General features: G+C 39.1%; 1 protein-coding gene across 2 annotated transcripts; it reads right to left on the bottom strand.

Annotated features, from left to right (window-relative positions):
• Positions 1 to 666: 666 nt before the first annotated feature.
• fzd6 (frizzled class receptor 6) lies at positions 667 to 20,883 on the bottom strand. 2 transcript variants are annotated; one of them, XM_069194852.1, is made up of 7 exons: positions 20,777 to 20,883; positions 17,451 to 17,885; positions 10,160 to 10,356; positions 8,506 to 9,523; positions 8,089 to 8,234; positions 7,338 to 7,727; positions 667 to 6,145 (listed from the first exon to the last, which is right to left on the bottom strand). In XM_069194852.1, exons 2-7 carry the CDS (start codon positions 17,634 to 17,636, stop codon positions 6,016 to 6,018), a joined length of 2,067 nt encoding a protein of 688 aa, XP_069050953.1. In that variant the 5' UTR covers positions 17,637 to 17,885; positions 20,777 to 20,883; the 3' UTR covers positions 667 to 6,015. The 2 variants fall into 2 exon arrangements, with proteins under 2 accessions (XP_069050953.1, XP_069050954.1); XM_069194853.1 differs by lacking the exons at positions 10,160 to 10,356; positions 17,451 to 17,885; positions 20,777 to 20,883 and adding an exon at positions 9,971 to 10,043.
• Positions 20,884 to 21,383: the final 500 nt, after the last annotated feature.

The raw sequence follows: 21,383 nt of genomic DNA, 5'->3' as shown, positions 1-21,383 counted from the left end.
GCCAGTTTTTCCTCACTAATGTTCAGTAGGTCTCAGGTCTGGCAAGTAGGGCATCTACAGCACTAACTCTGGATGGGTTCCACACTCATATGAGGACATGTGTTGTCCTGCTGGAAAATTGTAATGTTGTCACATTAGGCTGAGTGCACAGGAAGGGTAGCAAGTGAGATCCCAGGACTTGGTCAATGTTGGGGCCTTCAGTCAGGTAGACACAAATCACTGCAAGTCCATGGTAGGAAGGTGTTATGACCACACTGTGGATTTCTTACCAGTTTAAAATTTGTTTAAATAGATTATTCCATTGTCAGTTCAAATGCTAATAAAATGGTCACATTGCCAGAAGCAACACCCATCAGTATCTAATGAAGGGCAATTTAAATGATTAATGCTGTAAAATTTTGATTTACAATGGTGGAAAAGGTACCTTTGTTTAGTAAAACAGATTTTCTGTGAACAGGATTAACTGTAAACCTTCAATCTGAGGAAGGTGGTCATTACATAGGTGCCTTTTATGTTTTTCAGCCCTGCACGTATAGATATCAAGTAAGCTTTTAAATATACTTTTAATACTGCATAGGTATTTTTAACTGCCAAATACCATAAAATAAAGCTGTTTCAGTCAGCGCATATAGAGCGTACAAACAATATCAACCAAACAAAACAGTATTCCTTTCAAAGCTTTTTAATTTTTATTTTAATACAAATTTAAATCGGTACAAAACTGAATTCCATTTAGACCAAAAGTGGAATGGAAAAGAGCTGGACAATAGAAAAGATAAAATATCTGAACACAATAGCGTTGACCAGTGAAAAATTCTGAAGGTGAGACAAATGATTAATGCTTTGTGGTCCTACAGTGTGTAAACACATGCATGGAATATGTACAGTACTTTTATTTCCATATGTGACATTTTAAAATGTCCTTAACTTATGTAGCAGTGTAAGTCAAAACGTAAGGACATCGTTTTTTCTCCAAGTCAGCAAAGAGAAAAATAGTCACAAAAGGAGGTATTAAGAGCATGTTTTTATCATTGGTGTGTAGACAATGGTTTAATATAAAAACACTGCCAAGAATATTTGGCAAAAAGGGTCATGGATGAGTAGTTACAAAAACATTAAGACTCGTACTTTAAACTCATACTCCATCCATTACAGAAAAAACAGCAGTTAGAAATAATGTAAGAAATGGAGCAAATTGACAGAAGGACAAACAACACAAAACGTTTATTGCCGTGCATGTACAGTACACGTTGGACAAACTGCACACAGAGAGCACTGCAAAGGCCAGGGACATGAATAGGCACTTATGGCTCCAGGGTTCCTACCATAATCACTAAAAGCCTCCTGAAACAAGCTTACATTCCTATATGCCTTCTAGAAAAAAAAACTGACACAGCATATAAAGGCCTAAATGAAAGAGGACTGGCTGTGTTCTGTCTCAACTCTGAGAGCTATTGTCTGGGCTTTCGAATTCTACCATTGCATGTATTGCATTGCTTGATGTCCTGCTGTTCACCTATTTCATACACAGCTTGCCAAGGGTCTTACAGCTCTCTTTAAACCCCTTTGATACAGCTGAAGGACAAATAACACAAGCCCAAATCAATACAAAATGAATACTTCCAATCTACACCTTACAAAAATAAAAAATGTGAATTCCCAGTCAAATGTAGCTACCACAGGTGTTCTCTTTGTAGGTCTTTCATGCAAAAAAAAAAGTCTGATCTCCATGTAAGTTTAACAAAAACGCATGGTACTTACTTTTCAATCAAAGCCTTTTCCCAGCATTTATAAGTTATACAATATTGTGCATATATTGCTAGTAATTCTCAGAACATTTCCTAACTGAACATACCAAATTAAAATATAAGAAGTGAAGAGCTTCAGTGAACAACTACAATGCAGAGAAAACAGCAACCACCCTAAATACAGTGTGTTCAAGTCATTCCCACGACACTGAGACAGGTGAACCTACAATTACAAAACAAGATTTATAATTATAAATGATTATAAAATGATTGAACAAAGATACAGAATACAGATTCAGGGAAAAAGACACATGCAATATGGAAGAATAAAAAGATTCCTCTATTATCCCACAATTCCAGTGTAAATACCCAGGTGTATATCTGTCAGTGGCAGGAAAATCACAAATTACAGCATTTGTATTAATTTGCTTTGTTTCCAGTTTAAGAAGATACAAAATCCATATCAAGCCCTTCATTTGTGGTCAAAAATGAACAATTTTCAATAAAAAAATAGAACATTTGTAAGATAAATCACACCAGCTTATATTTTGCATTCCCCAATAACATTGTTAATTTTGATTAAAAAAAATAAAATTAACTTTACAATGTTCAATTGCAAAAGACAGGCACATCCTCCATTCCTATGTTTTAGCCCTTGTGATTAAGTGTAACAAGGTTTTCAGATGGAGATCACAGATCTAACATTATTTTAAAAATCCACTCTTAAAAAGTTCTCTGTGGACTTTTTACCATATAATGTGTGATCTTTATAGATTTAGCCAAAAAAATGCAAAGACAACATTTCAAAGTCATTCAACAGTAGGTGTTGCCTTCAACTAATGTACTCATATTATTGGTTAGTAATACTTGCAGTAATGTACTGAAAAACTTTAAATACTTTTTTTTATGTAGTTTTAGTATGAATTACGCCCTTATTGTAACTTTGATTACTATATTCTGTAACTGACTGATATTAAGGCATGCAGTAGCTACCATTTTCATATCCTATGCAAACTTCAACTGAAATTTGATTCAGCAAGACAACATAGGTGTAAATTACATTTATAATTTAAAATGATAAATATGAAGGAGAACTAAATATATCAGTAGCATTACAAAAATAATTACATATATTTCAAAATGAAAATACCATCAATTTAATGCCCTAATGCCTTTTTGACTCTGGATGTTTCAGAAAGCCTCAGAAAGTTTACATATGTTTCTGGACGTCACCTTGATTGTTTCTGGGTAATTAAAGGAGATTGAACACAAAAGCAAAACACACAGTAACCACGTCATCAAAGGGAAACTCAGAATAGTGTCCAAAGCTCCAAAAAAAAAAAAACTTCAACAACTCTGACAGTTCCAAAAATATAACACATCCCTGCTTCAAGAAATTCAAGGCTGATGGGACAGTAACTACCCCAGCAGGGAACAAACTTACAAAGGTTAAGCCCAACTTTGCAGTCTGGGAAGCCATATCTCACCCAATGGGCAACAATACTAAATACAAAAACCTCTGGCATCATGAGTGTCTCCAAGCCTACTATTCGAGGTTGACTTAATCAACGAGATTCTGAGGCAAACTTCCATGACAAAATCAAAAGAAACAACATGCATTTGTTACATTGCATCAACTTGATTCTCAAGGTCAACTAGGACCACATTATGTGGGTGGCTGAAACACAAATTGAGTGTTTTGGACAGTCTCACCAAAAGTCTGATTAGCATGGAAAAATATAGCTCATGTTGAAAAACAATGATGTCACTCCTTCTGTGAAGAACAGAGGCAGATCTGCTCTGTTGTAGGATTGGTTTACATACTCTACTCCCGGTGTCCTAATTAGAACTGAGGAACAGAAGACTTTCTTAAGCGTACAAGGAAATGTTAGCCAAATTGTGGTGCCTCTCTTCAGGTAGCTCAGACTTGTTCACACTGAACACATGGTTAAGAAGGCATAAAAATAAGTATTCTTGATTTGTCATCACAGTGCCCTAGTCAACCATCCATAGAAGTACTGTATTTCCTTACACATCAATGCTTTATGATAATTGCTGAGATAATCATTACTTAACTGGACTCACTCCAATACTTTCCAAAGTTCTACTGTCCAGAAATACAGCTGGATTCTGGCTCTGCAGAACTGGAACTGTGCACATGTGATCTACTGTTTGGTGTGAATCAGGAAAGCAGATCACCCTGGAGAAGTTCTGCATATTGCTGAGGGAAAACGTTATGGGTAGCACATCCTTGATGTCATCAAAGCCAAATCAGGGTCCACACAATACTGATCACAAGGTCTAAAAACTGCAAACATGTACATCTAGAAATCCAATTATTTTGAACTGATGGTCAGTTTACACTTATAATATTGATGATAGTCACGCAAGTGTTCAGTTTTCATGGCATGTACACCTAGAATTCCATGCTTAATTTGCATTTGATTATAGTTCATCAAGCGTATGACTGTATACTGTACAGTACATAAATCAGGCTAGTTTAAGGTTTGTCTATCCGAGTTTAATCTCTAAAGAACAATAAAATCATTGCAGAAAAAAATGCTGGTCCATTACATAGCTTAAATCATAGCATGACACATTCTGAACTCTCAAGATCTTCTCTTTTGACAGCAGGGTTTAAATTCATAATTCAGATGACAAGAGTAATGAATTTAGTGATTTAGCCTTCTATCTCAAGGGGTTTTTCTACAACTCAGCAAACACTTTAGAAGGCTGTTTCAAGGTAAACTTCTTCACGCCCGCACAGTAAACGGTCCCCTCAGGGCTGAGTGTTTGATATACATGTTCAGGAGAGTGAAGAAAAGAAACAGCTACCTGTGCAGCACTTCGTTTGAGCAAAGGCAGTGAGCTCCTGCTTCTAGCATCAGCAACTCGCACAAAACAAAACCCAGAAAGAAAACAAATGTTTCACAACTACTGCACACAAGCACAAAATACAAATAGAAAATAGTTTAAATATTATACATTCTATTAAAGTGTGGTATTAAAGTTTCAACAGCGTTAAGCAGTTAATAACTGGTTTAAACTTGTCCTATGCTTTAAATGTATGACTACATTTTTGATTAAACAATCCTATAACTAAAATAAAGTTTGAAGTCCCAGAATGCAACATTGAATTTATTCCTCCATTACAACGATATTTCATAGTATTAAATGCCTGTTAACACTACTGTTTCAGAGGGTCTGGGATAGGTTTTTTCTAATGACTCCCAGCAATTAATTGCCTGACCGCTGATGAGTAAACCAATCACTGAATTGCTCCTGATCTCAGGTCCCAGAGACATGGCTCTCTGGTTCCAAATGCCCCTAACCTTGTAGCATTTTTCATATTTTTAAACAAATACTTAATCTGCGATAAACAATTTATCTGTTATGAAGAGAAATGCCACTTCTCTCAAGTGGTATGAGGATTTTAGACAACACTGAAAATGAATGTGCATGCTTATTCAATACTAGTTACTGCTTTACACACACAAACATACTACAGTAGTTTGTTTTACACAGCCTAGTTAAAATGGGGAGAAGGTAATATACATGTACTGAATTCATGTCTTTTATATAAAAAGGTGGAGGCACTTTAAAATCCTTAGTCATAAAAACCATTTAACAGAAGTAATTGAAATTAACTGTTAAGATAAATAAGATGCTTTAAAAATAGTGTGACTTTAAAAACATTTATGTACATTTAAATTTCCCTAGAATCCAGTGTATAGACTAGACTTTCAGTGTTGACCGTTTTTGATTCCAGAAAGCAAACAGCTTGTAAAATTACCACTATGCCACTAGTACACATTCACCGATAAATGTTTTGAAACTGAAAAACAGAAAAAAAATAAAAACAGGTTATTCTATCTGAAGAAGCACATGGTTTGCAAACAATGACTAAATGGAGTGGTACATATAGAGATTTTCAGGATGTCTTGGGTTAGCAGTCTCTGAAGTGATGGAGTCAGCAGAAACTGACTAAAGGAAAACAAACGCATTTTTTGAAGAAAAGAAAAGAAAATAATGGATTATAAAAGATTTAACGGATATGTTTTTTAGCCAAGACTAAGACTAATGTACTACTCATTTCTAGTGGTCTTATTTTAATGACGGTATGGATAAATAACCAGAAGGCAGTCTTTAAACATTTTCCCAACTATTTTGAAAACAAACTGCATTCGGGCCCTTTAATGAACACAGAGTGTGCTGCAGAATCCTGAGCCACCTGGAGACTGCTTCTTGCTCTCCGAGAAACAGGGTATCAAGTGCCTGAACGGCCACGGTCTTTTTCCTGGGTTTCTTCGGCCACAGCGTGCACCAGAAGAGGAGTCGGGCCCCTGACGCTGCTGGATGCTTGCTGGCTCTCCACCCAGTCACTCCTGGGGGTCAGCCTCAAGAGAACGGAGAATTTACCGTTAAAGAAAACAACAGACTTTTTGCAGGACATTCCTAAAACTACTTAGATTGAATGACAATTTAAGGAAAATTGTTCTCATTTTGTTTGAGTGCTGTATAATTGTTTCACTTCAATTGTACACATGTTACAGCATTTATGTAGAGATTCCAGTGAAATTGCTTTTCATTTTTTTCAATAAATGACTGGATGGGATTCTTGGACTTTTCAGCTACTGACTATCAAATGGACTAGATGGGCCAAATGGTCTACTGTCATTTCTAACTATTCTTATGTTCTTAAGTACATAGTGTACCAGTACATTCTTACGGGATCCACCCTGACACCATGCATGCCTAGAACTCAGTATTACAAAGGTAATCCTGTTGTGTTTGCACACAGAATATGTGGTTTTCTACAATAGTCTTTGGCTACAATAAGTTTCAGCACACGTGCTGGCTTGCTATATATTGCAGTACCTTTTAAATGTTAAAAACATGAGACTCTTTTCCTTGAATTTTCCTTTACACTGATGAAATGTCTGTAAATTACATTTCCCGTGCCCGTTTTTTGTTTAACAGTATAAAGTATTATAAAGTTTATAGAAGACGTGTGGTAACAAGTAACAGCTTTTAACTTGGAATTGTCTGATCAAAAGAATCCGTCTGTTGAAAAAAATAATAAAGAGAACAAAAAGAAGCTGGAGAAACTAGACATTTTTACAACATAAGTCTGAAAATGTAGCCCACAGCTTTGGGGGGAATTAAGGTTTAAAGAAAAGGATATGGTTTTGCCATTCGCTGAATCTTTATGCGCGCAGGCATTTTACACAACATACAGTAAGTGGAAACATTTAAACATGCATTTTCAGGCTTAGGCGTTTGATAAACTCATGTTTATCCAAATAATAATAAAGAAAATGGACAGGAAACACATAATTCTGAACAGCTTTCATTTCACGTAGTCTTTGCTCTAACATATATAAGTACTGTTCATGAAAAACAGAACAGCAACAGTGTAATTGCATAATAGCTGTTCTGTTTTTCTGTTTCAGTTCTGTTTCTGTTTTAACAATATGGCAAACGTATTTTGTATTTATGACTAACTTAGTATTAGGCTTGTGAAGTACTAAGGCTATCTTATGGCTCAGGTTATTCTGGCCTGTAGTACAGCTCATTGTTACTCCTCACCTTCCATCCGGGACTCTCTGCAGGCTTTCAGAGCGGCTGCTGACTTTGCCAGAGCTGCCGGCTTTGCTCCTCTGGGGCGCGTCGGCCGACGGGACGCGGGCCGGCACCGCCTGGCCGGCCGGCTCCCGGCCCCCAGCCTTCGTGACCGCCTGAGCCCGGCCGGGGGTCTCGGAGAGGGTGCTCTGCGCCAGGGCGTCGTGATTGGCGAGGGCGACAGTGGAGGTCCCGTGGTTGGGCTTGGCCCCCGTGCTGGTGCCCATGGACTTGGAGATGACTTTCAGCTTGTGGGAGCTGGGCTTGTACTGCTTCTTCTTGTGCTGCACTCTGTTGTTGTGCTTCAGGAAAAACTCGCAGGACTCCTGCAGCACTCTCCGGCTCTCACTGATAGGGCTGCAAATCAGCAACATTGAATTAAAAACGTACACCTTTCCATATAACTCTCGGTTGCAAATTCTGCCATTGCTTAACTTACACTTGCATCCAGTAGGCTGTGTCATGTGTTTACCTTTCCAACACTGAAAGTATTGTGTAAAATCGTTAGCATCTATGATTTTTATGGTTGCAATAATCTTCACGTTTCATTGTTGCCTCCGTTTATAGACATACTCCACTGAACACCACAGTATTATAGAAATGTTATCACCCAGAACCTTCGAGGAGATGAAAACCTCACCTGAAGTTCGACAAAACATCAATTAAAACATGGGAAAACATGAACCGGTCACTGGAAACTGGAAATCAATAGCCTTACTCTCTCTTGCGGGTCTTGTTGAAGAAATAGGCCCATTCGGAGCAAGTCTTCTTGCTGCTGACCCAGAATACAGCTGAGATTCCGACAACCAGCGTCATCAGATATTTTATTAAAAAAAGGGACAGATTGGGCCTGTCTAAGACTTTCTGAAAGAAAGGAAAGAAAACTTAAAATATTAATGAAATGTAGCCCTCAATATCCACGAGTAGTCACTCCTCAAGTAAAACCAATAATATAAGGCGCATTATATTTTTAAATACAACATATGATCAATCCAATAACTAAAAATAATCATTTAGAGTTTAGAGTAGGCTGTTTTTATTGTGACAATAAATTGATTTTGATTATAGTGACTAGAAACCCAACAGCATCCACGTTTTTAGTTAATTTGGTCACAGAAGGGCGGGATAGCGGTACCTGGTAAGAGCAGGGAATGTGGTACTCTTGACAGTGATCGCTGATCCAGGTCTTCTCCCAGGTCTTGCGATAGCCTTGCTCGTAAATGTAACAGCCCAGCAGCGTGACGAGGGGCAGCAGGTAGAGGCCGCTGAAAACGCCGATGCGAATCATGAACTTCTTCAGCTTCTCCTGGTTGCGCTCGTCATGCTGGATGACCTGGCGCACGTGGTTGAGGGAGATGATGCCCGCCAGGAGCAGAGAGAGCCCCGCCACCACGCCGAGGCACAGCGGGGCCAGGACGAAGTAGCGCAGGGCGTCCAGGTCGTAGAGCCCCACGAAGCACACCCCGCTGATGCTATCCCCCTCCACTTTGTTCAAGGCCAGCAGCATGACTGTCAGTGCCCCCGGGATTCCCCAGGCCACGGAATGGAACCACACGGCTTTCTTCTCGATGGCCTCGCAGCTCCACTTGGGACCCGCCGCCAGGAACCACGTGATGGTCAAAATGACCCACCACACCGTCCCGGCCATGGAGAAGAAGTAAAGGAGCATGAAGAGGACCGTGCAGGCCTTGCTCTGGGAGCCCTGGACCACCGTCTCGACGCTCCACAGCTCCCCGTCGGCTCGGTTGCAGGCCGTGCCGTTGCCCAGCAGGAAGCCGATGAAGTAGATGAGGGACACGACGCTGTAACAGACGGCGTAGAAGATGATGGGCCGCTCGGGGTAGCGAAACCTCTTGACGTCGATCAGGAAGGTGAGGAAGGTGAAGAGCGTGGCGCACAGGCAGACGATGGAAGAGACCCCGATGAAGTTCTTGGCAAATTCGATTTCGTGGGGCTTGAAGTACATGTTGGTGCAGGGGGGAGCACAGTCTGCCACACCCAGGAACTCCGAGCCCTGGCCGGGCGGGGTCTTGAACTGCCGAGGGCACCAGAAGCCAAAGTCTCTCTGCACAGAGGGGGAGGGCTTCTGTGTTGTCATCTGCTTCATGGGAGGAGCAGCTGAGCCATCCAGGGAACTGTGGCATTCATCAAACCTGCAGGTCCCAACACAAGACGGTGCTCAAGTCAGCGCTGAACAATTAACTGGAGAAAACATAAGCCTAAGTGATACAAACACAGCACGAAATGAAGCAGTGTGGAGGTCAGGGCTGACTGGTTAGAGTGGCTCTCAGCTGAAGACATCTGGAAACTTTGAAACCTCCCAACATCATTCCCATTTTACCTAAAATTTCTGAGGTTAATGTCTGCGGCACAGCCTGTACGTATTCGCTCGTACATCGCATTAACGATTACAGTGACTAGCGAGCAGAAAGGGCCACATCACATCGGAATTCATAGGAACTCTCACTCTCGCCCATTGCAAGAGCCAAGGTTTATGACAACAATGGCGACTACACAGTACTTCCACAAAGTTCACAATTGTGCGCTTAATTCACAATTTGTAATTTGTTTCTATAACATCAATGAATTTATTTTATTACCGTGATTTAATAACTGGTCTGAGAAACTGGGTCTGCAGTTCCCTTTTAGGCAGTCCCTTGGTTGAACACTGGCAGTCAAAATGTGCTCAACACTATGACGCAGCACTTTGAAACAGCTTGGGCAACGGCGTTGCACTGCAGGGTGATGTTTTGTGAGATCGTGTGTACGTCACAACCACAGAACCTTACCTTTCACACCTCAACTCAGGGGGCCAGACAATCCCAAACATGTCAATGAGACTCCTACAGTCAGTACGCACCCTCTCACAGAGGGCACGGCAGGGCATCAGGACTTTTGTAGGTTCTATGCAGACTGGCACAAAGGCCTGACACAGAAACAAGTGCACTTCAGCAGAGCAGTTCATTTTGATCAGCGGAGCAAAAGGCTGGAAAAGAAAGGAAAGAGGGGTCATGGAAACAGCATGTGCTGCATGGAAGTTTTATAGGCAAACTATGCACTATGATCCATTTATTAATAATTTTCTAAAACAAAAAAATTATGAAATAAATGAAAAAAGAGTCAAATTTCTCGTTAAGTAACAACAAAAAGCCATTTTTATTAGCTATAACATCCAATGCAATCTAAAGATTTTTTTCTATTAAAATTATTTGATTTTAAATGCAAATAGTTCACCCTAATCAAGACTACAAACCACTAAAGACCACAAATAGGGTTGTATTATTATCTTATGCTGTTTGAAAAGAAACCTCTAGCTAACTCCTTAAACCTCATGAATCATATCTAACTGCAAAATAATGAGAATAATATAAGATATACTTCAAGACAAGTCAGCTATCGAATCTGCATTAGTTGAATGGTTTCCTCTCGTTTGTAACTTGTGTTCACTGTCCACCCCACAGCATCAGAAAGTTGCAAGAATTAATAAAATGATCTCATTCAATTACTATGATGAAGTATTCTGTAAAACTGCAAAATACCATGACCAAAATTATGTGCACTGTGCACTTAAATGAGTCAGTCCAAACACCAATACTGTTGCAGACCACGGCAAATTAAAAGTCTGGAAACAACAAATGAAGAGCAGATGTATTAAGGGTTTTGCGCTTTAGTTTCCTACTTTTTTTCCCTCATTCACATCTCTGACCTCTAAATATATTTGACTTCTGAGACGTGTTACCACATCCTCTTAAATCCACACAGACTTTTTTTTCATGGAAACATTGTAGTGATAGAGAACAAAAGAAAACAAACTTAAAAACAAGAACTGGTCATTTCCTGAACTTGAGCGACACCTTCAATGACAAGACTGAGTAGCTTGTTCCATCTTCGACCACACTTTGCGTAAATAAGTACCTCTATTCCCGGTTTTGAATGAATTTCTACATAGTTGTAGCCTGTGTCCCCTGGCTCATGTTTCAATTTTAAATCTGAAAAATTCCATTGGGTTGACTTCATCACTGCCTTTACAAAAGGAATCTGATCTAAGTATCAACAATCTTTAATCATCTCTGTTCCAAGATTCAAGAAGGATGAGTACCTTCAGTTTATCAATGAGGGACATTCCCCTAAACCACAGATAATACGATATCTTGTTGCTCTTTTCTAGATGCATTCCAGAGCAGCAAAATCTTTCTTATATTGTGGTAAACAAAATTTTAAATAATGTTCTAAGCACTGCCTTAAAACCTTACTAGAGCACTGCACAGCTCAAAACAAACAATTCCTTGTTTAAAACCTAAAATGTAACTATACATTCTAGCACTGTTTGCCACATTGTCTAGAAGATGTAAATGTAAATTGTAATCTCATCAAGGTCAGCTTTTCTTCTGCACTTCTTTCCAATTGAAGCCTTCACTCTTTATCTGTACTGTTTTCTATTCATTTTGAACCCAAACACATCTCCTCAAATGTGGGAGAAAATTAATCTTTGATCAGAAAAGTTAAAAGCCTTCTGAAAATCTAAATATGGCATATTGTATGCTGAGTTTGTGTCCAGTAAGGACATTTTAATTGGAACAGACCGACCAGTAAGATAAAGATAATGAGAAGGCTGATGTCATTTTAAGACAAAAAATGCTGTATATAAGGTTCTGGCTATGACAATAGGCGATTTCTGGTTCAAAGCAAAGTTTATTTAGATATTGATTCTTCAATTTGACAAGCGTTGAATATCCCATTTCCAAAAGTTAGGTTGTGGGGAATGGCATCAGAAACTTTACTGCCTGGACAGACAGGGCTTGGTAATCAAGCCAGCTGTCAGTGAGGTGCTGCTGAAACAAATCCTGCTTTGTTTTCCTGGACTAGGCGGGTTTTGGAAATGGATGAATTACACGTTGTTGCTGTCGGTTACTTCATTCTACAGTTTTTATAAACACCTCGTGGCAATCCTGAGCTGGTCAGAAATCAAAGCTGCAAGCTCACACAATTCACCAAAAGGCACACTCTCACACTCTGTTTCTTTAGGTTCTATGCCATTAAAATGAAGAAAACAGTTTTACCTACGTGCATTCTCAAAGAAAAAAAAGAACACCCAGCCTAAGATCCAGCCCAAAACATTTTTTTATATTGAAGCTATTCAATACTGCATATAGTGGTATTCATAAAAATTCTAAAGCCAGATGATTAAACAAAGTTCCTTTCCACAGATGGATCCTAAAATAGAACTGTTCTTACCTTCCTGTACACATACTGTAGCTTGGCTAGAAAAATCAAAAAAGGAACAGATGTGCCTATAACATTCAACAAAGGGTGCCCTTCATGAAGAATACTGAATATTATTCCCTTCCACTGTATTAGGGAGAAGGAAGCAGGAAAGTGTTGCAGCTCCATTTGGAAACACAAAGGAGCAGACTCGGAGTAAAGTGCGATCTAAACACTGGAGGGGTGCAGATTCTTTCCCAATCCATCTAAAGCCACTATAAAATTCATTCTAAGAAAGACAGAGTAATTAATGAAAAGAGAAAATAAAGGACACTGGAACGGCAGATAATGCTTTCGAGAAGTTTTTGTAATGCACTTGACATGAGATGCTACACATCTGGATGTTGCTGCAGCAGTATAATTTTATTCAGTTCAGTGCTGCATTTCTGTGCAATAAAATGTCAAACTGCTCTTTCAGCTCTGTGGCTGGAGCACAACAGGAATTCTACTATAGGTTTCCAAATTTAAATAACCTCTTCGTAATAAATTCATACCACAGATCTTTCTTTATAAATGTATAATATAGTAACTAATAGTAATGACAAAGACAACCTCTGGCCTGAATGCAAGGCACCACTACATTTTCTTGCGGTTTTGAATGTTTGTTAGTTCATCCACTCATTTGGACTGAAGTGTTGACAAGGTGAGTTCTGCATGTTTAGTTGAAACTTCCATCACTAACATTGTATCTAAACATATGCTTTATTTTCCCCTTGACGACAAAACCACACCCTCATTCTTGATAGCTCGTGAATATGCATTAACTTTGCAGTTTGCTGTTGCCATTTGCAACTGTTTGCAATTCAGCTCTCCAACACAGAGCTTATCAGGCCAACATGTCAGGGCAAACTATGCTTATCTTCATATACTCTGTCACAAAGTCTCACAATACGTAAGAGTGATGTTCATTAAAAATCCAGAAAGATGTATTCATTGGATTTTACAGTAGAAGGAGGAAATTGTCACTGGAACTCTTTAAATCTTCTTTGGTGGGACAAAAAAAAGCCAGACCATGAGTAGTATTTACAGAGTCCTTCCACATGTGAAATAACTGTTCCAGCTGTTTTAGTGACCTTATGAACTCAACATGCTATTCCTTTTGTTTTTCCATGGTGTAGTGAATAACACTGCCCACTGTACCTTCCACTCACAAAAAAGTTACTATAAAAAACATACCAAGAGACAAATAGGAATAATAAGCCAGTTTTCTGTTGCTAACAAGAATTTCAAAAAAAGAAAATGACCTGCTTTGTTAATCTGATTATTTAGGATTATTTCGAATGGACTGGAAACATTTTATTGGGAAACATTTCTGACTTGTATTTTCTGTTGCATCTTTCTGCTCATACAGCTTTGCAAAGTTTTTGAAGTCGTTAGATCAAAACAGAGGATTAAAATGGTAAAGCAACTGAAATCTTACCCATAAATACTGGGGCTCCCCCTCCAAAGCAAGCCAGCAATTTATAAATTTTGCAGACATACATTTTAGTTTGCTTTTTTCTCCCACAGCACCCAAGAAAGGCCATGTAACTTACCAAATAACCCTACACTCACACTGAATAAAGATAAACAATAACATTTCACAAATAAAAAGCTAAGCCTGGGAAAGTCTTGCAAAGCCAAGAATGAGAATATTCCTGCAAAGAAAGTTGAAAACTAGAGTTGTGCCGTTTTATTGGAGCAACACGTGGTTCATTGACCACTCTGACTTGGTCTGCTCTTCCAAACAAAAATTCTTGACTCGTTGCTATAAAACCTCAAATTGTAGCGATTTGAACCCTGCAATTTAAACATTTTAAAATAAGAATTCTGTTAGCTGGCTTCTATTTCCAGCTGCTCTACCCTTCAATATGAGAAGTATAATACACGGTACACCATCCATATATAATTATTGTAAACATTTTGTGTCCTATAGAGCCAAGGTTTGACAACAAAAACAAATCTGACTTTATTGTATTTGTCTGATGAACTTTAACACCTCAAACAGAAGTGAGTTATCCTATATGAAATCAAATGCCAAGAAACATCAGTCTTCTTTGATTGTGCCTTTTCCATGCATGCTTGCCCCTGGGAGAACTGGTCAAAGTGCAAGTATGAGGCCTGGCTTACATCTCTCTGAAGTCAACAGTGTGCCTCGTCGTCACCAAGGGCGAGAACAAAATGAAACTTGCAAGAAATGCCGACAAGGGTGTAAAGCACAATATATCAAATGCTGACAAAAATCAAGGTTTTCACAATTTGGCCTAGGGGAGGTGAAAGGTTAATGAATTCACAACATTTCTTGCACTTTATTTAGATATTAATGGAATGGCAAGCTGGCACGCTTTTAAATGAGCCCAAAACCTTTCACCTTTTTTGTGTCAATTATAACGAAAGACTTTGTTATGGGATGAAAAATGAATTACCTGGTCATCTGTATCCCATTGCCAGGACTTCATCCCAAAATCGCCAACCCAATTCAAAGGAGGTGAAGTAAACAATTACCTTTTGTTTACCAATTTCTCACAGAATGACAAAATTCCTAAACTCTCCAGCACATTGAAGAAAACAAACTAGAGTTGTATGGAAAAACAAAGCCAAACTAGTGATAGGCAAGAATTTTGGAAGTTAATATCAAAGGTATTCTTGTTTTTGAAAATGGAATTGTGAATACTGTCCCACCAAATAATATTAATTAATAACAAAGACTATAAAGAAGTGCAAAGATCCAGTACATAGTTGTGTCTACAAACATTTAATTGGTCTGCTAAAATAAAGCTTGAAAACATCAATTTTTCTGCCAACTGAAACTTTAAAATAAACTTAATTCAGTTAGAAACTCTGTCATATTATAACCCGACAGTCCAGAGATTACAGGTTTAAATCTGGGCTAGGTCATATTGTATCCATATAATACAGAAATGACTGGTTAGGACCTGGTTATGTAAACATCTAATTGTGCCTGAGATTCCTCAAAGGACTAAAGAGGGAAGTAAGAGTTGACCTGGCTTGTCATGCCAAATAAATCTATGCATCCAGCTGGGTGGTTTTGAAATTGAAATATTACCTACAAGAGATGCATCAGTGTTCAATCTAGTTTCTTAGTTTTCTTCTTTGCTCTTTGTATTGTAAGTAGAGAAGACCATGGCTTAATTATGCAAGTTTTAGAGGATGCATATAAAATGGTACAATCCTTCCCGGGAGATAATAAAAAAAGAAAAAATCAAATTTCAAGTCCAAATGATCAAAAAAAGATACTGATAATTTCACACCTCAAGATCTACAGACAACAACCACAGCTGAAACGCTCTTTAAATTTTATACTAGTGGATGTATTCGAAGTCTTGACAATTTTTAGTACAGGTGTAAGTGTGTATGTACTATATATGTATTTGTGAGTCTCTGCCTGTGAATATGAAGTCCTGTGTGCGTCTGTAGGCAGGAATGTTTGCTAGCCTTTGTGTGCTGCTGGGTGTGTTTCCTTCCTCTCTAAATCAAAGGCCCCCACACAGCAAAGAATGAAAATTTGCCCATGACCGAAGCCAAAATGCAACATGATCTTAACCACCAACAGGGTGCATTGAAATCAGGGCAGATCACTGTTAGACATTTCCAAAGACACGGCTTTAATAAAATGCAATTAAAGGGGTCTACAAGCTTCACCTTTCAAGGCAAAGACAAAAATGTTTACCTCCACAAACCCCTTAAAAACCTTACTGAGCCAGTGAAACAATGCATCAGGAAACAAACTACAGGATAACTGGAAAACTTTTAAAACCTAAACCATTACAATTTAAATGTTCTAAAAGTGATCTAAATGATCTAAAAGTGTATTATCGGTATAATGCATTATACAATATGCATTTTGCTTTGTATCATTTCACATCTAATACTATGTCAAAGAGCCTTGCACAGATTATTTGCTTTAAGACAGGTCTCAGTTCTGGGCCTGGAGAGTTATTTCTGAAACCAAGGATTGAGTGTAGAAAAAAGTCTAAACCCAGGTTATCAAACCATGCAGAGACTGAGGGCCCATATGGAACATAAACCCAGAGAAATAGGAGCACTTCAGGACTGGGATTGTGAACAACTGGTTTAAAGTAGCTTTTTCTTGAGGATTTCCATAGTGGAACAGCTCCGCTTTTTGCAACAAAATCACACGTTACAGAAACATAAAATTCAACTATCGGCAATTTTCCTCTGTTAGTTCAAGCAACAATTCTTTGCTGAAATGATTCAATCCCTTGCTTAGCTTTACACGAAGTCCATAAAATATCCTAGGGTTGTCCTGCAAAATCTCGGTAAATTTAGGATGAAAAATTAACCCCCAACCCTTTTCAGTTTCCCAGAATCCTCCTTTTTCCACCCCACAATGTTGTGAGGTAGAATTCGGGGATTCACACAGCAGACATTGCTTTCAAAAATAAATCACAGAACTTTTTTTCTGAAGCAGTGTTAAGTGACCCTGAGTTGAATGAATCCCCACCCATAGCTCCCACAATGCATTGTTTAAGGAGACTGTCTTAAAACTACAGTTTCACACCCTTTTGCCAGACTAAAAAAAAAATCATCATGTGCCCCAGATTGGGTATAACAAAGAAAGACAGCCTCCTACAGTAGGTCTGCTTCACTGTTATGTATTAAAAGAAATAAAATGCCTTCAAAAATCACTTCTAAAGAATTTGATAGTATTTGATCACCTGTTCACAGTGCACAACCTTCCACTGTGTAAGCTAGTGCCTTTCTAAAAAAGCTGCCCAAACTATGACAGCTATGAACTGTTAGGCATAATTGGAAGCTCATCCAGTCAGACCAGAATCATGAAAGGGTTGAACTTACTTCCATTTTTCGTGCTGCAATGTCTTGGTCATAGTGATCCATAAGATTGGGGAAGAGGGTTGCGTTGTAGGGCATACCAAGACAGCGATGGACTTTTATGGGTTCACAGGTGAACGAACTGTGGCCCCAGCTGGGGGTCACCCCCATCACCTCCAGGCAAATCAAAGTGAACCCCAGGCTCAGCATCTTCTTGGTTGCTCAGTTAAAAGCAGGTGGTATCGGGATCAAGTCTGGGGTTGGGCTCCAGAAGCGAGGCGACCTCACTCGTCAGCGGCAGGCGGTCGCCCACATTCTTCGCTCTTGCCGGTCATCGCCGTGACGACCGCGGGCAGTGGAAGGACAGCCGAGCCCTGCGAGGGCCCTTCAGTGCCAGCTGGGCTTGTGCGTTTCTCTTCCTCGCCTGGCGAAAACAAGGTCAAACCTCTTTGTTTTTTCCTGAAATGAAAAACAAAGACGTCGCAGAAAAAGGAAAAAATAAATATCAGCTCCAGGTCATTCAATGTTTTTTTTTCCTTCTTCAGGCTTTCTTCCAGACACAAATAATGCTATAATGAGCTGGCAAGGAAAATCGATTTCAAACAATACTGTGAAGCCCTTGATTTCAAGTGCCTTTAGACATTCATCTGAGTTCGGTGAAATTCCGTTCCAGTAGTGTTGTTCCTACAAGGTGAAAAAAGCAGCAGAACTACATAACTTTACATAACCCTTCAGCTCTAAGGCTGTCTTTGTTTTCGAGGGCTAGTTATGCTTTAACACCAACACACCTTCTACTGCTTTTCTGAAGAAAGAGCTAAACATCATCCCTTCAAATGTATATCCAACTTTTTTGAAGACAGACAAGCATTTTTATAAGAAGTGGGAAACAGGATAATGTAAAATAGACTGATTATTCTGCAATCTAGTTCGAAATCTCTTGAATTATTCTAGTGGAAAAACAGGACGCAAACGTTTTTCTAATATTCAGGCCTTAATGTCAATCAGTTCAAGATCAAAGCAGCTGTAGTTCAGTAAACTGGAAGTGAAATCAAATATCAACAAAACAAGGCTTTCAAATGCTTGAAAATGTTCTGTCCAGGCCAATGACTATACTGACTTTATTCTCTTATAGCCTCAAATTAAGTCTTTAATTTCTGGGGCAGGGTTATATTTCATTTTATTGATGGGAAGAAAGACACTCCTCACAACAGCTTGTGTCATCTTTCTCAGTCTTCATAAGCCTACTGGCACTAGTGTACCAACCTGAGCCCGTTCCCTCTCTTTTTCTCCAACGTCTATCCTTTAGACATCTTCCCCATCATGCTTACAGTAATGAGTTGTAAATCAAGCCTTTCAATGGTTTCATAATCCAGCCATCTGACCTGCTTGGTATGATCCGTATTTGGAAACAACGTGTTAGTGAAAAGGTTGCTGAAGGGGACAAGAAGTCTAATGGAGCGAGTCTGGAACAGCTTCTACCTGCAGGCTGTCAGGCTCCTCGACACCCTGGAATCTACTTGCACCCACCCCAATTCCAGAAACAGGGTTTAAATCCCCCCAGTGTGCTGTGTATATTGTATTATGTATTTGCCTTAGTAATGTGCACTATTTGCACTATGTGTATCCTGTCTACAATGTCTATGTCAGTGTCCTGTCTGTATTTGCACCGTGGACCGGGAGGAATGATATTTCATTCCACTGTACACTTGTATATGGCTGGAATGACACAAACGCGAACTTGAACTTGAAGATCATTTGTAACCTCAGACAAAAAAAAGCTGCATTGCTATTATGTTTAAAAAAGATGCTCAAGTCACAGTTAGGAAAAAGGGAGTTGGGCAGATTTTTAACTCATACCCCAAAAGAGGGGGATTGCATTTTCACACCTCATCACATTCCTGCTGCATGTTAAAACAAAACCCTCATGTCAATCATTCATTCATTCTCCCCATAATGCCACAGAGCACAAATCACAGAGGTTAATGTTGCAGGAATCATTTATACTCAGTAGTATTTTTTACTACTTGCTTAGCTCACACCCTTATTAAGGGAGACTAGTAAATTCAAAGTAAATTTACTTTGAAGTAAACAGGACAGCAAAATAATTTAACAAGATGACAGTTTTATTACAAATAGTAGCATAGCACAATCATACAAGCAGCACAAGTGCCACGAAAACTAGAAAGTATGAATTGAGATCTATGAGAGTTAACAACTATTGCGTTTTCCTTCACCAAGTCAGCAAGATTAACTGATACAGACGACTCCAACGTGGTACTTATTTGTACAAATAATACTGTTTTGCGTAACAGACTCCACTCGCCTGTATAAGCAGACGGAAGCAGAACCCAGGGTCCTTATAATTAAACACTTTTTAAAGAATAACCACATTATGATATAAACATCTTATCATTAAGAAGCCTAGACCGATTGAATGCACAGTCTGGCACACAATTAAGCAGTTTCTAGTAACTTGTTGATACACGACCTGCTTCTTTGGTGTCACATAAGTTACTCCACACAGCGACATCGGCACTCGAACTACTGTAGCAGTTGCATCGAGTAAAACTGATTAAAAAGGGGGTAAAAATATGACACAGATGATAATATGAATAAATCTGAAGCTAGTCTTATTAAAAACACTCATTGTTTCTATATTAAAACGTTAAGAGACAGTCTTTCTCTGAATTTCATTTTTAAAGTGTAAAATTCCCATTCGACAATTTAAAAACATTACCTAAAAAAAACAGGTCAAATGTGAAGAATTTGTCGAGATCATAAACGAAGTTATCCGTGTGTGACAGGTGAATCGATAAACGGTATCCCAGATGAAAACAACGCTTATGATTATTTGCTGTAGTAACCTTCGATTAATATTAACGGGGTTGTTACAGTGACAGGATGCAGTGTTTTAAATTGTTACATTGTATGTTCCCACTGGCACTCAGCGCCATAAAGGTGAAGAATAATTTACTTTTCCGAACAGCTCGCTTTGGGAGAGATTCCTCGCTGCGCGTACAACTGCACAGGCAAACTTTTAACTACTTACTGCTGGACTGCAACGCTGATCCGCGTTACCCAATACATATTCAACGCATTTTCTTCAGATTATATCTGTTTAGCTTTGTGATTTTTGAAAGCTAAGTCCCGGAGAGAATCAAAGAAGATGTCGTTTTTTACTCATTTTCGGCAACAAAGTACAGGAAGTTAAGTAAACATCCCTCGCCTTCTAGAGGCTGGGAAAAAGGCCTTCCCTAACAAGACATGTTTTATTTCATTGAATCAACTTGCTTGATGGAAGTTTAAAGAAGTTACCAACAGCAGCGACTGTACAAACAACTCAAGCTTACCTTAGCTACTCGGCACTTTTTCCCATTTGTTTTGTAACTAAAATGGTTACATTCCGTCTTGACGGCACTGTATTCCTCACAATACAGTTCCTGCCTGGCTCTGTCCCTCCCCCTCTCTCTCTCTCTCTCTCTCTGGGAATATCCTGTACTTTCGGAAACCATCCAGAAGGGGGATAAGTGGATCGTGGCTTGAAATCTCTTGTTGGGGGCAGCAGTTGAATGTAATATGTCACTGTTACATTTGCTGCCCAGGCAGGTTGAGCTGGGCGCTCTGACTCGCAGCTGTGTGGAACAATGGTTTGGGCTCTAGACTCTGAACAGAGCAGTGAGGTTGGGGGTTGAAACACTGGGTGTGGCACACTGCCGTTGTAGACTTTCTCGCAGCTGCCCAGCCGCATGAGCGTTGTGCCATTCTGAATAAAACATCAGCCCAATTGATAAGGACGTTTATGATTATGCCAAACAAGGCTCGGTTCAAATTATGCCACGGTCCTATTGTCACCATCGCTCTATCCGTTTTTAGTCTATAGCAAAAAGGAGCATTAAGTCAATTGATCTAGATGGTTAAATTATGCATAATCGCTCTACGTTTATATAAATCGCTTCG

This window comes from Lepisosteus oculatus, chromosome 10 (assembly GCF_040954835.1).
Source record: "Lepisosteus oculatus isolate fLepOcu1 chromosome 10, fLepOcu1.hap2, whole genome shotgun sequence".
In the NCBI taxonomy this organism is placed as follows: Eukaryota; Metazoa; Chordata; class Actinopteri; order Semionotiformes; family Lepisosteidae; genus Lepisosteus; species Lepisosteus oculatus.
Note: the sequence above shows the minus strand (reverse complement) of the source record. Positions and strands in the feature narration are given on the sequence as shown.

Bases quoted from the DNA above. Each gene is read 5' to 3' on its own strand.
- fzd6 (XM_069194852.1), bottom strand. From the start codon at position 17,636: ATGCTGAGCCTGGGGTTCACTTTGATTTGCCTGGAGGTGATGGGGGTG. The intron at 10,357-17,450 runs GTAAGTTCAACC...TTTCTTTTCCAG, and splicing joins TTGCAGCACGAAAAATGGAA to CCTTTTGCTCCGCTGATCAA. The intron at 6,146-7,337 runs GTGAGGAGTAAC...CGTTCTCTTGAG, and splicing joins CAGAGAGTCCCGGATGGAAG to GCTGACCCCCAGGAGTGACT.